Source organism: Leishmania panamensis (assembly GCF_000755165.1).
Source record: "Leishmania panamensis strain MHOM/PA/94/PSC-1 chromosome 29 sequence".
NCBI lineage: Eukaryota > Euglenozoa > Kinetoplastea > Trypanosomatida > Trypanosomatidae > Leishmania > Leishmania panamensis.
This window is the reverse complement of record NC_025875.1, coordinates 599,569-613,300: the sequence shown is the minus strand read 5'-3', so window position 1 is coordinate 613,300 and position 13,732 is coordinate 599,569. Positions and strand designations below refer to the sequence as shown.

The window sequence follows — 13,732 nt, the reverse complement described above, 5'->3', positions numbered from 1 at the left end:
GAAGGGGGGGAGGTGTAGAGAAGAAATAGTACCCAAGTGAAAACAGATGTGAAAGCAAAGGGCAAACCAAAAAGAGAGCTCCTCGACGCCAAAAATTCAGCAATAAAGAAAAGACGTGAAATTAGAGAAGCGGTCAAACAGGTGGAAGGAATGAGCAAACAAACAAAACATTTAAGAGGAAGAGATGAATGCGTCGTAGCACGCAGTCAAAGGGGGAAACCAAAAAGAAAAAATGCCCTGGATAAACCGCGAAGCGCACACCTCTGTCGCAGGAACAAAAGTAAAGACACATCATGAGGAAAAAAAAAATGCGCTGTTGTGCGGGTAGAAGCAGGGCGTAGGCGGTGATGTGAAACCAATGGAAAAAAAAAAGATATGCATGAGAAGGGGAAAAGAAATAGGGAAAGAGAAAAACAGCGGGAGTGCTGCGCCCTCACAGAGAGGGAGAGTTCTGTAGGTGCAAGAAAGTGAAAAAAATGAGGAAGGTGGCGTAACAGCTACCTGTTTGTAGGTGGTGGTGGTGGGGGGGGGGGGGAGGGAGAGGTTCCTTGCCTCCTGCTTGTTAAGATGAATTTAAGGGCACCTGTCCGAGCCTTGCTTCGGGAAGTACCAGAGAAAGACGTGGATGTGCTCGAGGAGCGAAGCTTAGCGCAAGGAAACAAAATTCATAGAACAGAAAGTGGCGAGAAAGAGAGTCAGACATGCTTCCTAGATCCACTAGACACGCAGTCACGCTCACATCGATGCCACGTGAAAAAGCAAACAGGAAACAGTTGTGTAGCTATCCGTCGTGTATGTGTGGGTGTTCGTTCGTATCACCAGGTCTCTCGCTCTTCAGTTCTTTCTCGCTCCTTCAGATCTTGAATTCGATATCTGGAGGCACTTCGGCACACTGATGCCTGCATGCTGAGAGTGAAATATACAAAGGAAAAAGGCAAAGAAAGAGTCGCTACACTCACCCGTTCTGTCCCCTGAAAGCAGAAACGTAACGGCAAACAACACGAAAAGAGCAATAAATACTGGATGAAAGGAAGATGAAAATATTAAAAGGAACAGCGTCTTACCCACATCCCCACACGCACATGCACACCTGCACTCGCAGAAAAGGAGAGCACAATGACTGAAATAAAATGATACCTCGAGTGTCACGAGTAGGATCAGCGGAAACGTATATCCTTGTGTGTCGGTGTGGGGACCTCTCTCTGTGCGGATGATATAGTGCAGGTATTTCATCTACCTACTCACGAGATCTCATCCGCCTACACAGTCATCGCAAGACAGCGACGACAGAGAGAGAGAGAGAGAGAGAGAGAGAGAGCGAGACAAGCAAACAGTAACGGAAGAAAAGGGAGGGGAATGGAAAAGGCCAACTTGTCAAGCAAAAAAAAATAGACAAAAAAACCTTGTCTAGCATGACTTCCGCTAAAACCATGAGCATAAAGGCAAACGCAACACTAGCCCCTTAACGTGTCACACGCAACGGGAGTACGAGGAAGAAACGAGAGGAGGTGGACAGCAGCATCAGCCATGGAAGAAACCAGTAAACGAGAGCAGCACACATACACGTGCGCCAGAAAAAAAAGGGGGTGTGAACAGCCAAACAAACCAAAAAAAAAGAGCATCAAGAAGAAAAAAATAAAAACGTCGCGGGTGAGATCGGGGAAGGCACATCGAAGGATAAACTGCACCGCAGAGAACAAAGGCGAGTTCCCTTGCGCGCGTATCGTACCTACAGGCAAGATGATATTCGCATAGCATACAACATGGCATTCAAGGGAAAAAAAAACAAATACGAAAGAGAGAGAGAGAGAGTAGACAGTCTGAGAAAAAAGACGCACTCGTTCACGTGCCCTTGTGGAATATGAGAGGGCCAACAAGATGTCCTCGCCAGTAGCAGGGAAGGAGTTGATTCGCGACAGACTATTCGAAAAGAGTAGAGCACGTGCACCACCACGCAGAGCACAAGCAAAGCACTCATACCCAAGCGACAAGACGCAGACATACACGCATCCTCATTCTTGTGCATGCGCAGTACCAGGAGATAGAAGGTGAGAGGCTGCTCCGATCCGCCCCCGAACACGACAAACAACACACACACAAAAAAAAAGAGAGCGTTACATATAGGGAAGAAAAGGGCATGGGTGGAAATCGACTCCCCAACGCACATGACAAGAGGCGTTTAAACGAAACGAATAAAAAAAAGAAAAAAAGGGAAGAGGGACGAAAGAAATTGCACCCACGGAAAACAAGTTCGGGATCACATCATATGGGGGAAAGACCGGTAATGCAGGAAATCGGGAAACCCCCACACACACACACGAAAAAAAAAAGATAATTAAAAGAGTTGTGGGAACATTGAACTGAACCTAGAAGAAGAGAACAAGAAAAGAGGAGGAGGGAGAAAAGGCAATTATGCAAAGTTGCCGAGGGGGGAACGCGAAAGAAAACACGAAAGAGAGTGTACGAGGTTGTGGAAAGAGCGAACGAGCAAGAGACGTGCAAGTGGTGAAGAGGGAGGAAGGGAGTGGCACAAACGAAAACGCCAAAAAAAAAATTTAAACGCGCAAACCACCTTTATGGGTACTACGTGCAAGCATAACATTAAGAGAGCAATTGATTAGCGAATGCATAGTACCAGAACAAAGTAAGAAAAAAAACAACATTAATACTAATAAGATCAAACAACTATCTCGTAAACAACCAAACAAGCAAAAACGTAAGCATGCACATCCACACACATACACACATATATACATATACATACATATACACACACACAAACAGAGAAAAACAAAATAAGAACGAAGAGGGAAAGAAAACAGAAAGTATCTGTGTGGGAGTGCATATACACATAAATGCATGCAACACACTGCAAAAGAAAAGACCGCAAGAGTGGGCTATCATGAAGCAATCTGTATAGAGGGGGACATATCCATCTTCTTCTGAGTTTTGATGAAACCGAATAGAAAAGAAAGGGAGAGGCAAAACAAAAAAGTGCCCAAAACCAAATAAAAAAAAGACCTTCCCCGAAAAGAAAGCTACAGAAGAGGCTGTGTCGCACGGAGGCAAGATAAAATGCAAGCAGGGAGAGACGAGAAAAAAAAAATGGAATGGCGATGAAGGTTACTGTTGGGAAGTGGGGAGAAGAGCAGGGAAAGGGGGCGAGAAGAGAGACAGCATCGTGATTGTAAGCCGCTCAACGTCACCGAATTCTTCTTTCGTTGGTGACTCGTCCGTTAAACTGAAACAGAACAGGGTTCAAACGCACAAAAAAAAAGCCGCAGCGCGAGAAAACAAGAAGAGACAGTAGTCTATGGACTGAAGTGTGTGTGTGTGTGCGGGGGGGAGGGGGGGTACCCGCACACATAAAATGCTACCACGGACAAGAGTACACGAGAGCGAGGAGGAGGCAACACCCAACAAGAGCTCATAACGTTACAACAAAAAAAAAAATAGATACACTAAACTTGAATGAAACAGACACGAAAAAAGGGGGTGAAAGCGAAACGTGCGTGTTGGAGTAGAGGAGAGAGAGGGGGCTCGGAAGCACCCGTTGCATACAAGAAACGAGGCAGGAAGAAACCAATAATAAAAAACAAAAAAAAACAAGCGAGGGGAAGAGAGAGCAAGGTAGAAACGTGGCATGGAGATCAAGACTACGACTACCCCGGTCAGACATTCAGAGGAGAAAAAAAGACACACACACACAGACACACTTACCCAAGCAACGCATAAACATTCGACCATCACCGCTTCAGTAGAGCACACGAAAAAAAAAAGAGGTGAAATAGAGCGAAATACAAACACACAGGCCCATGCATACGCATCCCCAAGCAAGAAACACGTTACTACGCATACCCATGCGTGCTCGGCAAATACCAAGCATCGTCATGAGTGCCAGATTGTGAGAAAAGGGGGAGCAAAAAGAGTGAGCAGAAATACACACAAAAAGGGGGAAAAATGTACACGACAGGAAAAAGCGGATGTCTACAGGCACACTTTTCGATCGCTCTGCCTGCCTGCCCGCATGTCATTCGCCTGCACGTCGTCTGAAAGAACAACGGGACCGGGAGAGGCGTGAGAAAGAAAGATATACGAACTGAAGAACACATAGGACGACCTCACTTCCCTGCATCACCATGGGAATGAGAGGAGTCAGAGGAAAACGTGACCGACTAGACAGTGAGACCGTACATCACCCGTACTGAATAAAAATACATACGCGTACGCACATGGAATTACAGACGTGGCAAGAGAAGAACTAGAAGAGCGCATCGAGCAAAGGGAAACAGCGAAATCGCGACTGTAAAGGACACGAAAGACTAATGAGCTGGCAATAGACAGCCAACAGAAAAAGAAAAGCAGGAAAAAAAAAGAAGGGAACGTAAGACGAAGTAAAAAAATAAAAAATGTGAGAGAAGATGAAGAAAGGAAAAAAAAAATGGAAGGGGGTGATGTGAAATCGGTAGTGCAAGCAATATGAGAAGAACAACAAGTAGGAACTACGAGCCCAAAAAGAAGCAAGAAAGTGCAAACGAATCCGATACAAACACAGCACAAAACAAGTGGCTCGAAGAAAAAAAAAAAAGAGTAGACGCCTTCACTGTCCAACACACATATGTACACTCACGTGCACGCATCAATGCACCGACTCGAAGACACTGAGTCGCACGTGCTCTCTCCGCCACCGCTGGGGGACAGGGGGGAGGGAGAACAAGTCAACGGCTCCCCCTTACTCTTCTCGCGTTGTCGTGCCTCCTCAGCTTTCACTATGAGCCCCGAACTCTCACCTCCGTCTATCCTTTTCAGTCCTGCTCTTTCTGGAGTACTCCAAGCACGCTTTCATCGCCGCTCATGAAGCGCCACTTGTATACGCAAGCATCAGAGCGATACACACGCACACACAAAGGGAGAAAAAAAACATACGCTGAACAAATCAGGCAGGCAGGGGCAGTGTGCAGTGGAAAGAAGAATAAAAAGTCAAGCACACGAAAGCGTCAAAAAGGCCCTGAGAAGCAAAAGATGATCAGAGAAAAAGGCACAACACGGCGGAGCGGCTGGGGTCGTGGGAAGAGACAGGAACTTCGTAGTGGAAGTCAAAGGTATGTGAGTTCCTTCACTCTAAAGGGAGAAGCACACACACACAAGACTATGCAGAACGGGGGGCTGCAGGGAACCAGCGCCAGAGCGGCAAAGAGTGACGATGAGAGCGACGCGGTGATCTAGGAGAAAACAACAATGACAACACCCACGAAAGAAGTCGGAACGAGTATTCAAAATACAACGACAAGGACAAAACGGCATACATACACACACACATGGAGACACAGCCACAGCAATGAGAGAAAGAGAAAGGAAATGAGAGAAGCGTCCTCCACGCGCACATGAACATATATATATATATATATGCGTCCCAACGCCTTCACTATGGCAGTGTAGAGAGTAACAAAGCCATCCATGGATCTTTAAAATAAACTAGAGAGGCATCTAGTGTGGGTGTGCGCGGCGTATGGAGAGTGCTGGGCGAAGCACGGACAGGGAGAGGATGGTAAGGAGTAGAGGGAGGAGCAACGCTTCCACATTCACCACTCTATTCTGCCGCGTGTCGCACATATCGTAGTGCAAACGGTCTACATCAACACCTCAGCTCTCCACGCACGGGGATGAATACTGCGCGATAGTTTGAACGACGCGCATGCTGTACGGGTTATTGCGGTACCGTACCGACCCCGATCCACCGTTGCTCGGCGTGGTGGCCTGGCTGCCGCTGTTCAGAACCATAGCTTGGGGGTACAGCGCGTGCGGGAAGGCTACTGCAGACTTCGCCCGTGGTGACGGGTTAGTCTCCCAGCTCTCGGCCTGCATGCACGCGCCCACAGATGGCGAGCCATCGGCGCCCGCATATGGCTGCTGATCACCGTAAGCGACACAGGGTAGGAGATGCGGTAGCCCGGCAGAGGTCGCCATAGGATCGGCATACGCAGCTGTCGCTCTCTGGCGCTCCATACGTCGCTGCCAGAGTGGTGCCACACTGCAGTGGCCGTTGCCAGTCCGGTAGGCATTACACTCGACGCTGCCAGCTGCGTTGCCGTACTGGTAGAGCAGCTCTGACGACGCCGAAGGCGAGAGGGGGTGTAAGTTCGACTCCATCGGGCCTATTTCACCGCTGTAGTAGTACTCCTGATAGAAGTCATCGCCCGGGTGGTAGGTATCGTTACCGGCATCATAGCCCATGAGCAACGCCTGCTGCTGGCACTGCTGCTGTTCATAGAGCTCCTGTGGTTGCTCCTCGACGTGCGGAGTGTGCACAGGGGTGTAGGAAATGCTCCTGTAGTTACCCATCGAGGACGCAGAAGCGGTACTTTGGCGGTGGTGACGCGCCTGCATAGGGGAATCCACAACGCTGCAGATCGAGGTGTGTGTGAAGCCGGCAGCGGCGTAGTGGGGTGGGTTCGAAGCGAGCGGCGTGGTGGTCGAGATCGTCATGCGCATCGCATCGCTCGTGGTCGCTTCTACAGAAAGCGCCGGTGGCAGCAACACGCGGCGAGGGCGAGTTGCGTGGGCCTCCTGTTGAGTAGAGGGCGACATGGTCGAAAAGAGGAGGGAAGGCGAAGGCGGAGTGATGACCGTTTCGGGCGGCACAGTCGCTGTCGTGGACATGGCGACGCTGCGCTGCCGAAAAGCCCGGCGCGGAGCCAGAATGTTGAAGCTGGTGCACTCTGCACTCTGCGGGGAGGACGGCGGCGTTGCTGACTGGCTGCCGTACAGACGCGACAAATCAGTGCCCAAACAGCCAGCTGACAGCACTGGCGTCGAGGACGGCTGCCTGGCGTAGTTGGAGGCGGCATTGCACTTCTGCAGCGGATGCTGTGATGCGGACACCTGAGAGTGACCATCGCGGCAGTGATAGCCGCCTGCGCAGGCAAGAGGCGTTGGTGCCGCGCTGCTGTAGGCGCTGCAGCCATGCCACCCGTCTGTGCACGTGCCTCGCGAGGCAGGCGCCGCATACGCGGCCGCTGCGCTATGGTAGCGCCGGGCGTGACGAGCGCTGTTATCCTCCGCCAGCTTGGCCATCAGCGGCACCCCGTTGCAGGAGTCAAACGGTGTTGTGTTGTGGATCTGGCAGCATGCTCGCATCGCTGCACCGTCCTCCACGAAGGTGACAAAACAGATGATCGTCTCGTGCTTGCTAGGCTCAGGGCTCGAACGCACGGCCTCCTCACCTTCGGTACCCTCGGAAGGAGAAGAAAACTTCAGGCACTGCTCTTGCTCAGTGGGGAAGGCCGGCAAGCTGTCATACGTGTCGTTGTGCACCGAGACGACGCTCACTGTTCCGAATCGGCTTACAAACGCCTTCATGTCCGCTTGCGTGATGCTCGACGGCACGTTGCGGATAAATAGTTTATGCACCTGCTGGCATCTCTCACCATAGAGGCCGCCGTCGTGCTTGTTCTGCGCCCACTGCGTCACCACTGCTGGCATCCCTGGCGTAGTGGGCAACGAGGCCAGGCGAAGGCGAAAGAAAGCGCGGGCACGCAGCGCGTCCTTGTAGGAGGTGAACTGCACGAATCCAGTCTCCTTGGAGGTACCAGTCTTCACGTTCAGCATCACCTTGGCTGATACTACGCGGCCAAAGTTCTGAAACATCTCCTGCAGATCCACATCCTTGAAGGTAGGCGGCAACTTCGAGACAAAGATGTTGCGATCGCTGTGGCCCGGTTCGACGGATAAGGCATTCACCGCCCACTCCCAGTTGCTTGGCTCATCGAGAAAGTTCTGAAAGTCATCCACGTTACCGGAGATCTGCGGCCGCACCACAACTCCGCCACTCGACTCACTCAACGGGTATTCCGAGCAGGGCGAGTTTGTTAGGCCAGCTGACAGGAGACCGTTAGTGACCGGGATGGCAGAGGATACGGAGTGGCATGGGCTCCGCACCTGAGGCACCGCGTTACCGGTGCCGTCCACGCTGGAGATGTTCTCAGTGACCTGTGGCATGGTGACACACGTGAGAAGGGTGGCCAGGCAGAGGTGCGCGTGTGAAAGAGTTCAGGGGAGTGCTGGAAGGCGGCGAAGAAGAAGAAAGTACACACACATACACACACAGGCGAGCACGTGAGAAAGCAGAACGAAAAGCGCAAAGGCAACGAGAGAGAGAGAGAGAGAGACAGACAGACGAAAGTGCGAAGGTGCAAACCCCTCTGGCAGAAGAAGAAAAGAAAAAGAGACGAAACTTCCCAGAAAACGAGGGGAGATCAAAAAAGAGAGACAGAGAGAGATACGAGGGTGAGGTGGGAGAAGAAGAGAGGGAGAGAGGGAGAGAGGGGGGGGAAATGGTGCCTGCTGTCACCTGTGCCCTGTACAGCAGGTAAGTGCAAATACGCAACACGGGCGAGAGGCGAACACTAACGAGGAAAAAAAAAGCACAACTGATAGCGGTGAGGGCAAAGAGGTGAGCGAAAAGAAAAAAAGAGGGAAAAGCAGAGGTGGGAGAAGAGTGAGAAGGGTTAGGGTCTGGTTTGAGGATACGTATGCACAAGTAGGGAGTGAGAAGGTCAGAGACAAAAAAAAACCGAGAGAATAAAGGGCGAGAAAGTAACCGCAAGAAAAGGTGAAGAAACGGAAAAGAAGAGCTGCGTAGCACAACAGGGACACACGTACACCTGAGGTAAGTGGTTGCGCACACGCCGTGTACAACTGGGGATGACTTGCCCTTTTCTTTCTTTTCGCGTCTCGTTGGTGATGATCCTGTTACTTCTCTTCCGTTGCTGTCGCTGCTCTCCGCTTCGTCTGCTTTCGGTTTAGGTATGCGGGTATGTGAGAGCTCTTTTGGGGCTGTGTGCTACTCTTTGAAGCCTACGAGTACCTTTCAGTATCCGCCGGTACGCCTTCGTGTGTGTCTGTCGTTTCGTGGGGAAGTGAAAGAGGGAAAGGAAAAAAAAAACGAGACGTAGTTGTGGTAGTGGTGGCAGATGGAAGTGGCGGTTATGAAGACACGGGTAGGAAATCGGAGAGGGAGGAGCCGGGAGGAAGCTTACAGAAGCAAACTCAGAGGGGAACACTTTCTGTAAGGAAATCGTCTGATCTACAGGCAGCGGCGTAGAGAGTGAAAAGAGAGAGAGGTTCGCGAAGGGCGAGATAGAAGACAGAGAGGGGAGTGGAATGGTGGCACGAGTGCGTGTGAAGGGAAAGTCTCTCATCTGCAAGCACAAAACGAGCGCACGCACAGATGCAGCAGCGCTCGTAGGAATGAGCAGTTGCACTACAACAACAGCCCAGCACCGCTGTCTCGCTCCCTCACCCTCGCTTGGCCACCTTTGTTATCCGCCAAACCGCGAAGGAGAAGGAATACGCCGACTCATCGTTTCATTTGTCTGTCTTCGACAGGAAATCGTTGGTGTGCTTCACACTGCGCTGACATGATCTGCATTCAGTGGAAAGGTGCCCATGCACACGCCAAGCTGCCATACGTATTCGCCTAATTGTTGTTGGCGCTGTCATGCTTGTTTACCTTGCGTTTTTTCCTCCTTTTTCCTCGCCGAGGAAGTGCGCCGTCGGCATGAAAAGCTGTAATATCTGAAAACAAAAGAGGAGAGCAACTACAGGGAGGAAGAGGAGTAGTGCTTAGGTAAGAACGATAAAGCACAGATTTAAAGCCTTCGCTTGCCTTTCTCCCTCTCGCCTCGCGTCTCTCCCACCCCCCCCCCACTGGTTAGTCACATTGGATTAGTTCGGTCTTCTTTGTGTGTGTGTGTGTGCGTGCGGTTGGTGGTTTTGTTTTTCGTTTAGGTAACACAACTTACAAAAGTGGAAAAAAAAGAGAGGCGCCCATCGACGCATTACCCGTTCAAATGCCCGCATTCCCTCGCCACATCCATTCCCCAATAACTACATAAAGTGGACAGTGCGACGCGCCACCTGCGACGTGGCTGACCGCCTCAGCTCCTCCGACTCCACCTCCTTATAAGTGTGCTTGAGGGCGCTCTTCGCTTGCCGACGCTCGCGCTGGGCAGCCTTCACAGCCTGGCGACGCATCGTTTTCTCTTCTTTGGTTTCGTCCTTTCGACGAATCGTGAGCACAAAATCGCCACCTCTGTGCAACCCGCCCATCTTCTTTGTGTCTTCGCTGTCAGAGTCGGAGGTAAGCTCACGTACATGCGCCATCTTGGACCCCTTCTTGGCAGAGCTCATGATGGTAGCAGAGGCAGTATTGCCGCCGCTGCTGCTACCTGGGGCAGCCTCGGTGCTGCTTATGCCCGTCCCCATCACCGTTGTGGCGGAGGTCACGGCGCCGCCGTAACGGCGGTTAACTCGATTCTCAGCCTCGGCGCCTGTCGGCTCGCCTTCGCAACGCGACCCTGCCAACTTCTTCAACTTGCGCACCTGCGCAGTGCTGCGCGGTGCATGAATCACGTTTGGCTGGTTGTAGTAAGTCGAGTACGCGCTGACAGCCGTCTCGCAGTCCAGCTGATCCGCCTTTGACTTCACCTCCATCACAATCAACTCCTCCTTCTCTTCCTCAGCGGTGCCACCCTCCTCAGGTAGCGGCACCGGGAGAGCTGTCTTGTCTGACGACGAGGTCGCAGCAGCACCGACGGGAGCGCGGCGCTGCGCCATACGCAAGCGCGCGGCGCGGCGAATCTCCTCTGTGCCCTTCTGAAAGTCCTCCACGAAGCGCTGCTGCTTCTCTGGCAACACCGTCGTCATGTAAATACCGCGTGCGTCTGAGTCGAAGGCGCCGACATGGTGTGAGAGGTATTTGAGCTGCTGAATGAGTCCCTTGTTTTTGTGCGGCTCTGCAGTCTCCAAGTCTATGCCGGCTCTGCTCGCCACAAACTCCTCCAAGGCAGTCAGGTATTTGTCCACCTGCAGCGCGCCGTGCGTGCGTGGGTCATCGGTGTAGGCGTCGTTGAGTCGCGCGTCGACGTTGAACTCGTGCATCACCTCGGCGAACTGCCGCTCCAACGCCCGCTGCGTGGTGTCGTGCATGGGATACTCCGTCCCGTCGGCCGCGTGAGTACAGCTAAGCCCCCCCTCTGCGCCACTCGTGGCAGTGGCAATGCGACGGCGCCGTGCCGTGCCACGTCGGCGTGAAGCCTTGATGGCTGTCCTCTCCTCATCCGTCAGAAGCCGCCACATCTCACTATCCTCCTCGTCGAGTCCGTCCCAGTCGTCCCAGTCTTCGACGCCTTCGCTGCCGTCGCCGGTACCAAAAACGAGCTGGTGCAGGAAGTCGTCCGTTACCTCGCACTCAACCTCGTCATCAAAGAGCTTCTCTTCAGGTTCGTCTTCCTCACCACCCCCGCTGTGTTCTTGGCTATCCTCGTCGCGCGGACGGGTGGCCACCGCCGGTGGGTCGATAGATGCCAACGCTGGGGGAGAAGCAAAAGGCGCCGTCGCCTTTTGCTTTTGTGCTTGCTGGGATGGAGACTTTTCCTCCTCTTCCTCTTCCCAGTCGCCGTTGACCCACTCACTCTCCTCCTCCTCAACCTCCTCGTCGTAGTACTCCTCCTCCTCCGCATACTCCTCGCCGTCGTTGAACTCGGCATTTGCGGCGACGGTGTACATGTTGAACTGACGTCGCGCTGCATCGTCATTTTCGACGGGCGCGGCACTCTGGTGATGGCGATAGAACTCTGTCTCGCTCACCCACAGAGGGCCCTGGTCCTCTCCATTAGCATCGCCATACGAGCGAGGTACCAGCTTGTAGGTGACACCCTTGGTGCGAGGCTTCTTTATGCGCGGCATCTCTGTAGCGTGAACGAGAATATTATGGCTGTATGTAGTGTGTCACGTGAACGTAGCAGATTTGTGCCGGTAGGGGAGGGGGGTATGTAATCGGAGTCTCACGAGAGCGTACGATATAAAGGAGCAGCAAACCCACTCGTACGGACCGCAATTCAAAAAGAGAGCGGTCGCAGTGGTGCCCGAGTAGACGTAATGGCGACCCCCTAGAAGCAAAAAAAAAAAGAAAATGAGAAAATATGAGGTGACAAGTCGTTGATCTGCCTGTAAGCGTGGAGCGACAGAGCCAAAAGAGATCGGTGGCTACCTTTGTCCCCCACCTTAGACCGCTTCTGGTACTCTCGCAAGTGTTTCGCTCATTATGCGCGAGGGAGTGAGTATAGGGCGAGGTGAGGGGCAGTGTCAAGGTAAGAAAAAAAACAGATAATGAAAAGGAGTGTAGGGATGACAGAGAGAGAGGGGGGGCAGCTTGGCTGGAGTCATAAGCGTGAACAAATCTTCTGTAGAGATAAGGGCACAAGAAACACAAAAAAAAAAGCTGACGTGGCCAGCCTCATCCGTGTACGCTGGCTTATTCAGTGGGTGGGCTCTGGTGAAGGAACAGGGTGAGGACATCCTGCACAGGGGCAGGAAAGGTATCAGCCAGATGGTGAGAAAGACGCCACGCAACGCCTCTCTCAATGCCTCTGTGCGTTCAGCTACAGCTTTCCATCTACCGTGTAAAAGCACTACGCGCAATTATGTTGTAGAGCAGGACAGCAAGGACGGACTGTCCGTCTCGAGAAACGCCAGCACCGCACCTGAGATCCCAGCAACAGTAGATACGAAAACTGTTCATACTTGTTCGGATGCTTGAAGTGAGACCGAAGTCGTTGTGCTTTCTTCGGTTGGGGAAGGGGTAACATGGCAAACAGCACAGAGAGAAGTGAAACAAATGGGGGGAGGGAGAGGGAAAGGAGAAGCCAAGCAAGAAATACGAAGAGAGACACGGAAAGAAGGGGAGAGGGAAAGGGTGGCATCCATCATAGCAGGCATCGAAGCAACAAAATACAGTAAGGAGGAAAAGAAAAAACAAAGACCTCGAGGTGAGAGGCATGAAGGCGAAGGGAGGAGGAGGGGGAAGGCAACGGAGGAAAAAGAGGCCCACGCAGCTGTGAAGAGAAAAAAGGAAAGAAAAAGAGGGAAGGTGAGATGTGGCGCAAGTCACTGCCAGATCCACCCACTTTGGGGGTCCATATGAACGCAACGGCAACACTCTCCGTGTTAGGCAAACTGTTGAAGCCATAACCAGATTTCCTCCTTTCTCTCTCCGTGGCGTTCACCCGAAGCCCCTCTCGGTCATTCCCAATCCATCCCCACCTCGGTACTGACGTGCTTCCTAGGTAACCTGCCTTTCGCAATGCGGTACCGCCGAGAAACGACGCGCCACCACACCGGCAGAGAAACCCACCCGTCCACACACCGAAGGAGAGAGAGCGCACTTCACAAACCACCGCACGACGCAAACAAAAAAGAAAAATATTGCACAGCAGAGGCACGCCCTGGCGCCGCTACCCTTTTGGGGGCACCTTTTTGTCTTTCCCGGCGTAGTTCTCTTGCTCATCGCAAAGCCGCAACAGGCTACAGTCTCCCACGTGCATGATGCAGGGCCGCCACCACCACGAGTCACGACGGCACCAAATCAAAGCTCAAACCAGGAGTTGCAAAGAAGAAAAAAACGATCCCAAAAACACAACAACACAAACACCACCACCGTGTGAAGGCACACACGCCCAAATCACACGGACGCCAAGAGCGCGAACAAAAAGACAAACCATACCGCAGAAAAAAAAAGAGGAACAAATCACGTCACCACTCCCACCATTCGACTCAGCTCACCCCACGAAGAAACACGATGAGGTAATGAGTACTAAGGACGAAAACCCACTCCCTTTCAGCCTCTCATTCTTCCACAAAAACAAGCAAGGCAACAACTACGCACGCGCAC

General features: G+C 52.2%; 2 protein-coding genes across 2 annotated transcripts; both read right to left on the bottom strand.

The window, feature by feature from the left end:
• Positions 1-5,643: 5,643 nt before the first annotated feature.
• LPMP_291440 (RNA binding protein, putative) lies at positions 5,644-7,998 on the bottom strand (the record flags this gene model as incomplete). Its single annotated transcript, XM_010702449.1, has 1 exon — positions 5,644-7,998. One exon carries the CDS (start codon positions 7,996-7,998, stop codon positions 5,644-5,646), a length of 2,355 nt encoding a protein of 784 aa, XP_010700751.1.
• Positions 7,999-9,888: 1,890 nt separating this feature from the next.
• LPMP_291430 (hypothetical protein) lies at positions 9,889-11,748 on the bottom strand (the record flags this gene model as incomplete). The annotated part of the gene is made up of 1 exon (XM_010702448.1): positions 9,889-11,748. The coding sequence occupies one exon, from the start codon at positions 11,746-11,748 to the stop codon at positions 9,889-9,891; it is 1,860 nt and encodes a 619-aa protein (XP_010700750.1).
• Positions 11,749-13,732: the final 1,984 nt, after the last annotated feature.